Genomic DNA, 12679 nt, shown 5'->3' with positions numbered 1-12679 from the left:
CCAAATTACTTATTAGGGTAGGATTTATTTGTAATAAGTAAGGTCTCTCTCACAGCTATTCTGACATTTACAGAGAGTTGTTTGGTGTGTTGGTATTCTTGCCAACATAAGTGTGAGCATGTGTATACACATATAAAAATGTACTTAGCTCAACTTTCTGAAGCAATTACTGCTTCCTTTTGTTTTTATTATGGTTTTAAAAAGCAATAACAGGGCTGGGAAGGTGGCTCAGTGGTAGAGCGCTTGCCTTGCATGCCTGAGGCCCTGGGTTCAATTCCTCAACACCACATAATCAGAAAAAAAAAAGCCGGAAGTGGCGCTGTGGCTCAAGTGGTAGAGCGCTAGCCTTGAGCTGAAGAGCTGAGGGACAGCGCCCAGGCCCAGAGTTCAGGCCCCACAACCGAACCCCCCCCAAAAAAGCAATAACAGCCAAGCACCAGTGACTCATGCCTGTCTAGTTACTCAGGAGGCTGAGATCGGAAGACTGTAGTTCAAGCCAGCCCGGGCAGGAAAGTCTGTGAGACACTTATCTCCAATTAACCCAAAAAGTCAGAAGTAAAGCTATAGCTCATGTGGTAGGGTGCTAGCTTTGAGCACAAAAAGCTGAAGGAGTGCCCAGGCCCTGAGTTCAAGCCCCAGGATGTGCACAAGAAACAAACAGCAACAAGAAAAAGCTATACTATGAAGTTTGCCCTTCATCTAGTTTCTATGCATACAGTAGAATGTTGTCAAATGCATGTACCTTATTTTACAACTGGTCTCCTGATCCTTGCTCCTCCAACATGCATTACTGAAATCCTATATACCAGGAAACAACTCCACATTTTTCACTCTCCTCTTTGTATTTCTTTGAGTTGGACTATTTTAGATATTTGATGTAAGTAGACTCCTAACAGTATTAGCCTTTTTGTGACTGGCTTATTTTGCTTCACAAAAATGTCCCAAGGTTCATCCATGTTGTAGCATGTGAAAACATTTCTTTCATTTTTTAAGGCTGAATAATATGCCACTGTACATAAATTACATATGTTCTCTGCTTCTTACCTGTGATGGACATTGACATTGCTTCCACCTCTTGGCTGTTGTGTATAACACTGATGAACAGGAGGATGCAAATAGTTCATTGATCCTGCCTTCAATTCCTTGAATATATATCTGGAAATGGGAATTGGTGGATCATGTTTAGTTCTACTTCTAATTTTTGAGGGAACTTCATACCATTGTCACTAGTAGCTGCATCATTTTTATACTCACCAATAGTACACAAGGATGTATCGTCTCACCAGCTCTATCTGTCTGTCTGTCTATCTATCTATCTATCAATCTATCTATCATCTATCATCTATCTGTCTAGCATAACCATCCAAACAGGTATGAGGTTAATAATCTTTTTGTTATTCTGGTTTTTATTTTCATAATGATTAGTTATGTTGAGAATTTTTATATGCTTGTAACTATATGCAATTCTTTGAAGAAGACATTGTTTAATTCTTTCCCCTATTTTTGTTTATTTAATTTATTTATTTACTTTGAAATATGAGGTTTTGAACTCAGGGGCTCATGCTCACTTGATTTGCTTGCTTGGCTGGCACTTTACCTCTCGACCCTAGCTTTTTAAAAAAATATATTGTGAATGTTAATGTTTTAGCAGATATATGGTTATCAAATATTTTTATGATTCCATAGGTTGCCTTTTTATTTTGTTCACTATTTTCCTTGCTATGTACTTTCAAATCTGATGTGATCTCATTTGTATACTTCTTGCTTTTATTGAACGTGATTTTGATTTTGTACATTCCCTCTTTAAAAAAGAATTTTGAGCTGGACCCTGGTGGCTCACACCTGTAATCCTAGCTACTCAGGAGGCTGAGATCTGAGGATCATAGTTTGAAGCCAATCTGGGAAGGCAAGACGAGAAGACTCTATCTCCAATTAGCCAGCAAAAAACAGTGGGAAGTGGAACTGCGGCTCAAGTGGTAGAGTGCCAGCCTGGAGTGATAAAGCTCAGGGATACTGCCCAGACCCTAAATTCAAGCCCCAGGTTGGGCACCAAAAATGTTGAAGCTCACAGATATTAAAGCAATGTGCTCAATGTGAATCAGAGAGGGGCCGAACCAAAATCCAGATCTGACTTCAGATATTTGAAGGAAGTCGGAAGGAAACCACGAGAGGTCAGCACTGGAAAGGACAGTTCACCTGTAGGGCCAGGAAAGAGCTGGTGTCTGTACTGTGCTTTGTCCTTGCTATAGTCCAAGTCAGAGAGACTCTCTAGAAACATATGAGACATTTCCACTCTTGTCTTAATTTTCCTAAGAGACAAATGAACAGTAGCTTTCAAATTCTGAGTTTTAGAGTTCTACTTCGAACAATGTACTCATTGTCAATGACCCTCTTTCCTTTGCAGGAGGTTTTGGGATGGGGAGCAAATCTGCTGCCACCAGCCCCACAGGATCCTCGCATGGCACTCCCACCCATCAGAACAAGCCCCAGACGCTGGATCCTTTTGCTGACCTCGGGACACTAGGTACAAACCTATCAGGCAAAGATAGAAATAACTATATTGAAGCTAAAAAGACTCACGTTTAAATACTGAGTGTCACAATACATCAGTATTGCTGAGACTTAATATAATGAGCATTCTTAAGTCATATTCTGAAGGCTGAGTTTGGCTGTTTCAAAAAGGCCTCAAATATTAGGTTGGAAATAATCTACATTAATTCATTTCTCTTAATGCCTGGTTTTGTGTGTGGAGTAGGGATCAAGTGGGAGTGAACAGGAGTACATGGCACTAGAGCTATCAAAGACAATATGCAGGGCAAAAGAAAGCGATGAAGCTGGTCAGACTATGCCATGTGGTGACAGCCATTCACAAGCCTCACTGTCATATTACCTGTGAGGCTAGGCTGTCTCCAACCCAAAATCTTCCTGTCTTAGCCTCAGGCATACACCCAGCTGAGATTTAAGTAGAATCTGACTTCATGTTACTATTTGAAATTTGAAGTTTACATTAAGTTATGAGCAAAAAGTATGGAGCGAAGATGACTATGTAAAATAATTTTGAGAGTTCCTAAAATTTTTTTTAAACTTGACTAGAAGAACAGATCAGGAGGATTGCAGTTCAAAGACAGCCAAGGAAAAATGATAGTGAGTTCTCTATCTCAATTATTAAGCCAGTCATAGTGTCACATATCTGTGATATCAGCTATGTGGGAGAATATAGATGGGAGGATTCTTGTCTCAGGCCATCCCTTGTCAAAAGCACAAGACCCTGTCTAAAAAAATTATTGAAGCAAAAAGAGCTTAGAGAATGACTCATGCACACCTTCCTAGTAAAAGTGAAGCCACAACTTCACACCGCAGTCCCTCCTCCACACACATGCACCGTGTAAAGAAAGCAGATGGAAAGTCAAGATTCTGATAAAGTCACGATTTCATCAGAAGGCAGTTATGCTCACATTCCCTATAGAAAATTTGACTCCAGATGCCTCAGTAGCACTTTCTGAGAATGTAGACTCCACATGGCAGTGTGAATCCTGGCACTGCCCAAGGGAAGGAAGCAAAGAAAATAAGAAGAAAGGGCTTGAGAACATGTAGTCCAACAAACTACTTCTTTAAAAGAGTTTTCTTGGTGAAGATGACTTGAGCCTCCTGGATATTGGATTCTTGTCAAAGAACATCACCATGCACATTCATTCTTTTCTAGGATCAATGTTTTTGCAGTAATTAAAACCATCCAGTGTTTTCCGAACCACACACCCAAGGAACTCAGCCTTTACCCACTAAGCTATTGTGAAAAACACTCTGGAAAAATGACAGTCTTTTGTTTGTATGGATTTTTACAAACTGACCAGCAGTGTAGTTAATGGGGAGGAAAATGTCAGAAGTAAAAAACAAAGAAAACAATGACCATAATAAACCCTCTTTCATTGTTCATTTTTGGACATTTATTCATATAACAGATATTTTCTAAATGCTGTTGGTCAAAACAAAAACACCCCCCTGCCTTCCTTAAGCTCAGATTGTAGAAGGGAAAGGAGTGCCAATGGATAAATGCATGTCAAATTATAAAACTAGTTCTCATGACAGATAGTATTGGATGAAGGTTTTATTATCTTCTGGGAACTATTTTTAGTGTTTTATAGCTATTTTATTTTTCTAATAACCTTTTGGGGTAGGGACTCCTACACACCCAAGGCTATAACATTCAGAAGTTCAGCTCCCCAGCAAGCACTCACAAATCCTGTGCAAAACAAGGAAAGGAAGGAGATGACAAATCATGGCGTGGCTTAGGTATTATTTTAAAATTTTGGTGGGAAAGTCTTCTCTTGCATTCACATCTTGAATTTAATTGTCATATTTTTAAAGATTGTTCTATACTGGAAACATTCTTCAGCCTTTTCTCCAGTTTTTCTGATGTTGATATTGGAAGGATATAGGGCAATGGAGAAAGTTTGAGTTTGGGTATGATGTTAACTTTGATCCCTGGGATAAGGTGCAGTCTGCCAGGTTGGTTCACTGTAAAGTTGCCAGTTTCCTTTTTTAATCTGGGGAGATATTCTGACATAATCCTATTTGAAAATATACTGTTTTCCATTCGGCTTTTAACTAATGGTTTTATCACCATTTGTGTTTGTTTGTTTGTTTGCCAGTCTTGGGGCTTGAACTCTGGGCCTGGATGCTGTCCCTGAGTTTCTTTTGCTCAAGGTTAGTGCTCTACCGCTTTGAGCCAAAGAATCACTTTTGGTTTTTGAGTATTAATCAGAGATAAGCATCTCATGGGGACTTTTCTGCCTGGGCTGGTTTTGAACTGTGATCCTCAGATTTTAGCCTCCTGAGTAGCTGGAATTACAGGTGCGAATCATTGGAGCCTGGTCTCATTAGTGATTTTTGATAGATATATTGGCATTCATCTATAATCCTAGCATTCAGGACACAAAGGCAGAAGGATTGCAAGTTCAGGGCCAGCCTGGGCCACCTGGAGATACACGCTCTCAAAGAAAAAATTCTCACCTGAAGCAATTATTACTATGATGTTATTCTTTTTGAATCCTTCTTTCTGTCATATATAGATATACATATCTATATGTAGCACATTATGACATACCTGTGATCTACAACATATATACCACACATAAGTCATATATGATCGATACGATATATATGTATGTGTCTATATGACTCTTATAGATACATATGGAAACATATATATGATTCTATATGGTCTATATCAAACACACATATGACATACATTTCACTTTAAGGCAGACTCTATCACTTGAGCCACACCTCCACTTCTTGCTTTTTGCTGTCTAGTTGGAGGTAACAATCTCTTGCATTTGTCTATCCAGACTAGCTTCAATCTGTGGTCTTTAGATCTCAGCTTCCTGAGTAGTTAAGATTACATGTTAGGACTATTGGTTCTCACCAACAGAATAACTTTGGTCAAAATAAAAACACCCCCCTGCCTTCCTTAAGCTTGGATTGTAGAAGAGAAACAAGTGCTAAATGGATAAATACATGTCAAATTATAAAAATAGTTCTCATGACAGATAATGTTGGATGAGGATTTTATTATCTTCCAGTAACTATTTTTAGTGTTTTAAAGCTATTTTATCTTTCTGATAACCTTTAGGGGGTAAGGGCTGTTACACACCGAAGTCACAAGGCTGGTAGTTACCAGCCTTTTCCCCATTTTTTAAAGTATACAAGTTAAAAAATTTTAAGTATTTCTTTTACAATCACATGATAAACAGGTATCTATGTGAGAGCTATGAATTAAGAGGCAAATGCTCAGAAAATAAAAATTAAACTTCCAAACCATATAGCTAAAATTCAGAAAAATCAGAAGACGAGAATGCTCCTGAAGGTATTTGCACATGAAACAGTTCTGACTCCAACATCCAAATCATTGTATTACACCACTGATATGAGCTGAATCACTAGATGTCATTGGTCTGGATGTGGTTTGGGTATAGTAGGAGTTTTAGTAGCTTCCAGGTTTAATAGCTTTTCTGTGGCATAGCAACTGTTATCCATGGGAAAAGAGATAGGCCTAAAGAAGTTCACCAGTGTTCTGAGATTACCTAAACCAGAGAAAGGTGGGCAGAGGTGGCCTCTAAATTGGAATTTGTGATATAGTTAGGATGTACATTATGGAAAGGAGCCCAGGCAGAGGGACAGGGGTGTTTAAAAGCCCCACACAATGTTTCAGAACCAGACAAGCTGGAATCCGTGGTGGGACAAAGGAGGGACAGATGGGGTTGAATAGATACGGCCATCTCAGGGAAAACATCAGAATTGGTTTGGATGTCGATTTGAGTACAAATTGAGGAAACAACTAGCTTGGTATTTTAAAAAGGTAACTCTAGATATATTCTAGAGAATCCATAAGAATAGCGTGGGCTAGGAGAAAGCAGGGAAAGGGCCAGGGCCTGGCTACTTCAAGAGGAGGAGGAGGAGAAAGGAGGGCAAGGTGATTTTCTGAACTCAGTAATGTCAGAAGAATCATTGATACTTAAAGGAAATCAGTAGAAGTAGTTAATAGATGATGAGGAAAAGCAAGGGAAAGGAAAATTCAAATCATTTTTCCCCAGGCTTTCTAGGAACTTTAAAAACTCTAAAGCAGCACTCTCCTTGAGCTGAAGAGCACAGGGACAGCGCCCAAGCCTAGAGTTCAAGCCCCATGACCGACCAAAAAAAAAAAAAAGGAATGATGAAAACTCTAAAGCAGAAATATATTTTGAGTACACAAAGCTGAGGGCTACAAGAGAGACCCGTTGGTTCATCATCCAGATAATGGATTTTGATTGCTGGGTATCAGTCCCTCTTTCAGTAGGTATTTTTTTCTATCTACTCCTGCTTTACTGCATCCAGGATATAATAAAGAATCAAGGAAGTTAGTGTATATGCTCCTCAGAGCTTACAGTAAAGTGGGAGAGAGAAATGCTAATCAAATCTAAAATACCCACTATGGTCAGTGCTGTATAAGTTGGGAGCAGTGGGGTTGGGGTGGAACTGGGCCCTAGGTAATTCTGAGGAGCTGTCAAGGAGTGAAGACCACTGCTGTTAGCTTCTGATGAGGATAGTTCTGGCCTCAAGGGTTGGCTATCGCTTGGTATTTCTGAATCCTCGCTTCAGTAGCATTAACAATTAGAATGGCTGAGCAGTATGGAAGTGTTCCAGAAGATTAGACATCACAAAGTCATACAGTGGATTGGCACCTGCTGTTTCACTGCTCCAACCACAGCCTGGCACGGAGGTTCTCAGCAGTGGTTCTTAAATGTGTGAACACGTCATAGTCTGCAGGATTATGGGTGCTTTTTAACGTTTCCATATTTACCAAGACTTAAAATATCAAGCATCCTTAAAATATACAATAAAACCCCAGTTTAGAGGGAAGATCCAGCCTTAGGTGTTATAGTTGGTGTGTGATTGACAGGAGGTCCCAAGGACACAGGAAAAGGGCTTCAGCCCTTCATGTGCTATGTTATAGAATGACAAGGACAGAACACAGTCCTGCACAAGCCTGGCATTACCTTTACTTATTAGCAAGTATCTATTGAGACTTTTAGGTGTCTGGGAGTATGCTTGGCATAGGAATTTGCCAATTTTGTTATTGTAGAATGCCACTGACTTTCCTTAATTCAAAGAGTGGGAAGCATTTTGTGTCTTTATACTGTATCTGTGATATAAGCAGTTCTAGCTTCATTGATGAAGAAACAGGTTTGCCAAGTGCTGGTGGCTCACACGTGTAATCCTAGCTATTCAGGAGGCTGAGATCTGAGGATCATGGTTCAAAGCCAGCACTGGCAGGAAGGTCCACCCTACTCTCATCTCCAATAAACCACCAGGAAAACTGGAAGTGGTGCTGTGGCTCAGGTGGTAGAGTGCTTGCTTTGAACTGAAGAGCTGAGGGACAATGTTCAGCCCCAGAGTTCAAGCCCCATGATTAACAACAACAGAAAAAAAGAAAAAAGAAAGGAAGGAAGGAAGAAAAGAAAAAGAAAGACGGAAAGGAAAGAAAGAGAGAGAGAAAGAAAGAAAGAAAGAAGAGAGGAAAGAAAAGGAAAGGAAAGGAAAGAAAGGAAACAGAGGCTCAACAGGGTGAAGATTTTCACTTGGCTTTAGAAGAGCAGGGATTTTCTGCACTTGTTTTGTGTATAATCCCAGAGTGCAGTCCAGTGCCTGGTGCATAGTCGTTGTTCAACAAATTCATGAATGAACAAACGCATGCATGCAAGAATGAGTGGCGAATGAACAGCTGAGGGTCAAACACAAATTGGTTGCCAGTCTTCTGGCCATAATAACAACCTCCATGGTGGGGAAGGAAGGAGAATAATAATAGAGGAGAAAAAACAATGGGAGGGAGTAAGGCCAAGTTTAGTAAGGACTGAATTCTCATGAAGAGAACTTTGGGGTGCGGAAAGCGAGGCAAGGTCCATTTGGGCAAGTTTGTCTCCAGTGACTAGCTGTGTAAACATGAGTATATCGGCAAACCTTTCTGAGTTTTCATTTCTTTCTCTTCACAGTGGGATCAGAGAAATACTATTTGTATTGTCCTGTAGACACACTTAGGTGTAGTAATGTATATGACTATGCTTTATAAATTCTAAAGGTCCATGTGAAAGTTGATTTGCTTTAAGTGTTACTTTACTTATGTTTGTTAGGTGAAAGAGAGCTTGGAAATCATCACTTTTTACATAAGATCTCCTGTAATGAAATGCAAGCAGGGTAGAACTAGTGCTACTTACAACATTTGATTTATTCTTGGATACTAACAATGCTATATTGAATCTTGAAGTTCAAGTAACACCTTGATGAGTGAACTTTAGTGTTGTTCTCTGTTCTTGTCATTAGATAGCTTCAGCTCTAATAAAGAAATACAATCTGTTGAGGTATTGAGATGTTGAAGCACATTGGCACTTTGGGAAGAGCCAGGGCTCACTCTGCTGGCTTGGAGTCAAATATCTAAATTTCATTCCATTCTGACACAAGTTAACTGTGTAACTTTAAGAAAAATCACTACTCTGGGGCAGATTAAAGAAATAATAGACGTTCCTATAATTTCATTACCTATTTAGAAAGGTTCATTATTTTACCACTCAAGGCAATTTCTAGTAAAAATCACTGCAAACAATATCTTGAGATGCTAGGGAATATTCAAAATAGTCTTATGTTCTTTCTGTCTTTTGCTCTGTAGGTAGTTCTTCATTTGCCAGCAAACCCACCACACCGACTGGACTAGGTGGAGGATTCCCACCTCTCAGCTCGCCCCAGAAAGCATCTCCCCAGCCCATGGGTGGAGGGTGGCAGCAGGCTGGGGGCTACAACTGGCAGCAGTCACAGCCTAAGCCACAGTCCAGCATGCCACACTCCTCCCCCCAAAACCGACCCAACTACAACGTGAGCTTCTCATCCATGCCTGCAGGCCAGAGTGAACGAGGGAAAGGATCCACTAATTTGGGTGAGGATGTTGGTGTGGGCCTGGGATAGATGTAGCTATCTTCTTGTCATACTTCCTGGGTTTACACAAAACCCACCAGGTCTTAAGGCAATCTCACAGTTGTAGAAGGAGGGGCCTGGTGCTCCTACCCCAGAGGTGCTCCCAGACACATCTGCAATTCTGCAACTACACATGTGTCTGTCTCTCTCCAGAACGGAACTAAATGGAAGACAAGGATTGTGTCTTATCCACAGCAGGAGATTTTTATGCTGCCTTCTCTTATCCCAAGAATCTAGCATGGGGTACACATTAAATAAATATGGAAAGGAAGTAAATACAAGAGTGAATGGATTTTAAGGCTCTTATTCCTTGGAAAGAAGAAGTAAAGTCTGAGAGCCTTTCAAAACAGTCAGTTTTGCCTTGTTCCCCAATGAGAAGAGCATATGTATCTGGACAAATAGTCTTTCTTGGCCTGATTGGTAGATTCCTGATATCTGGGCAACTTGTGAACATGTCAAAACCCAAGGCTGGTGGAAGCTCTATATGGGCTTGTTAACAATGAGTAAAAATAATATACTTTGCATGGATGTGTGTGTGTGTGTGTGTGTGTGTGTGTTGAGTTCATGGAAAGGTCTATTTTCTCTATCAGTTCGTTTGATCACACCTTACAATAGGAGAAGAGAATAGGCCCTTCACTTTATGGGACAGGTGGTTAGTTCTTCTCCATCTTGGCTAACATCTATTGAGTGCTTACTGCATGCCAAGTGCTCTCCTAGGTGCTTTTCATATATTGTTTCATAGAAGGACCTAAGTGCAGATTGACAAAGCCACATGATACAATGAGTAAGTGACAGAGCCAGGACTTGAACTCTGACCATCCGGAAGTCCTGCTCTTAACTGCCACATTATACCAGCCGTGACCTAGGTGTCTGTTCACAGTACATGATAGACTATGTGACATTATGTTTCTTCTTGAGGTAGCAGGAAATTCTCTGGACAATTCCATAGTCATATGACTTTTCCACCATTTTTAGTTTTGAATAGCTATGAGGTAAGTGCCTCCTTGGAGATCTTTATTCAAGAAAACACTGAGGAGAAGGCAGTGAACAAGACAGACAAAATCTCTAGTCTTGGAGCCCTTACATTTTCTTGTGTGCACAAGAGAATGAGTGTCCAGAGCGTCTATATGTGTAGAGATGGCAAATGGATTTCAACTCAGAAACTAACATTGGTGGCTTGCCCTGGACTGCAGTATTATAGTTCTGCTTTGTGAATTAAATTAACATTGAGATAGTCACACCCCCAATCCTAAGCACTGAAAGTTTTCATTCAATTCATTCTCATGCAACCCCATAAGGCAAGTTACCTGACTTCCTGCTCATTTTACAGATGAGGAAATTGGGGCACAGAGATACCAAGTAACTTGTCTGAGGTCACATTGTGAAGAGGTGGTAGAGTTGGAATTCCAATCTGAGTAGTTTGGTCCCTGAGTTGTGGGAAAGAGTGCATGATGAACTAAATTTGTCAGCTAGGGGAGGGCAGGGTAATGATAACATGCTTTGATTCCAAGAACCAAACCAAACCTCGTCAAAACACCTACATTAATTAGTTAGGACAAGGAGCTATCATGATATCCAGATAGAGGATACAGTAGAAATGGAATTGAATTGCATTTAATGAGCCAGACTCCAGTCTTAGCCTTACCAGGTACATGTTATGTGACTCTAGAAATGTCTTTTTAAGTTCTCTGGACTTCATTTTTTCTCATCTGTAAAATGGGTTTAGGAATCTTTTACACTAAGAGCAAAGAGAATAAATGTGTGGAAAAGCACGTTGAAGACTCTGAAGTCCTTTGGGATAAAAATGTATGATATGCCTAGCCATAATGATTTTCAAAAATTATGTTGCAGAAGGGAAGCAAAAAGCAGCTGACTTTGAAGATTTACTTTCAAGTCAAGGTTTTAATGCCCACAAAGACAAAAAGGGACCTCGAACAATAGCAGAGATGAGAAAGGAGGAAATGGCTAAGGAAATGGATCCTGAGAAATTAAAGGTGGGTGAGCCACTGACTCTGTGATTATCCTATAAGACAAGATCAGGTGACAAAGTTAGGCGTGAAGATCCATCAGCGTAATTCTGATTGTCTAATCACCTCCCAAAGACTGGTTTTATAATGCCATCAGCATGGGGTTAGGACTTCAACAAATGAATTTTGGGTGGGACTTAAGACATTCAGACAGTAGCATCTATGAAAGGCAACACTGTATTGACATCCACCACATTGTGATTTGAGTACAGTCATGCCCTTTGAGAGCAAAGTAGCTTTAGGGAAGTTGTATATGCTATTTAAATTTTTATTTTTATCTTAATGCCAGTTTTGGGGCTTGAATTCAGGGCTCAGGTGCTGTCCCTGAGCTTTTTTTGCTTGAGGCCAACACTCTACCACTTGAGCTAGAATAGCTCTACTTCCAACCTTTTCGGTGATTAATTGGAGATTAATCACAGACTTTCCTGGTTGGCCTGTCTTTGAACTACAATCCTTAGATCTCAGCCTTCTCAGTAGATAGGATAACAGGTATGAGCCACCAGCATCCAGTGTAAACGGATTTGTTTACTTGTTTAGATGAGCAATGACACTCTTTAAGATGGGATTTTGTTACCTAAGTGGCACTTAGATTCTAAAGATAAATTATTAGAATTTGAAGAGGAAGGGAATGTATTATTTCTATTTTCTCCTCCTTTGAGAGCACTTTTTTAGATCTGTTCTCTGATACAGAAATATTATGTATTAAAGAATACCACTCCTGGATAAAGGTAGGTTCTTGCTATGTATCCCAGACTGCCCTAAAATTCTCAATCTTCCCTTTTCAGATTCCCCAGTAGCTTTCTTAAAGGATTTATTTTGGGGAGAGGGCAGTGATTGGGATTGATCCCAGAATCCTGTGTTTGGCAGATAAGTATTCTACCACTGAGCTATGTTGTAGGACCCGGTTTGACCTTTCTGAAAGGAATAATTATTTAGTTAGGTAGCAAGTAAATATGTGTGACCTGATTGAGTTTATACTTTAGGAGTGTATTATTAACTCTAGGGGGCGATAGAGCAACAAATTCAAACTCTCAGAGGTGAAATTATTGAGCAGGCTTTTGAAGCGGTAGGTAGAAGTGGGAAAGTATTCCAGGAAGAGCTCTTCAGAAGGCAGAGTGTATAGGACATTCCTATTATTTGGTTTCACTAAA

The 12679-nt window shown here is 40.0% G+C and overlaps 1 protein-coding gene across 5 annotated transcripts in view; it reads left to right on the top strand.

Annotated features, from left to right (window-relative positions):
• Positions 1 to 12679, top strand: part of Dnajc6 (DnaJ heat shock protein family (Hsp40) member C6) — a 135775-nt gene that overhangs the window by 119224 nt on the left and 3872 nt on the right. For all 5 annotated transcript variants that reach the window (XM_042684288.1, XM_042684296.1, XM_042684303.1 and 2 more), the window contains 3 exons: positions 2405 to 2524; positions 9200 to 9463; positions 11353 to 11495. In XM_042684288.1, the coding sequence (XP_042540222.1) occupies positions 2405 to 2524; positions 9200 to 9463; positions 11353 to 11495 (527 nt within the window). The remainder of the gene's footprint in view (positions 1 to 2404; positions 2525 to 9199; positions 9464 to 11352; positions 11496 to 12679) is intronic.

This window comes from Dipodomys spectabilis, unplaced genomic scaffold (assembly GCF_019054845.1).
Source record: "Dipodomys spectabilis isolate Male_0828 unplaced genomic scaffold, ASM1905484v1 ptg000002l, whole genome shotgun sequence".
Classification (NCBI taxonomy): domain Eukaryota; kingdom Metazoa; phylum Chordata; class Mammalia; order Rodentia; family Heteromyidae; genus Dipodomys; species Dipodomys spectabilis.
The sequence above is the reverse complement of the archived record's forward strand: the minus strand, read 5'-3'. Positions and strand labels throughout refer to the sequence as shown.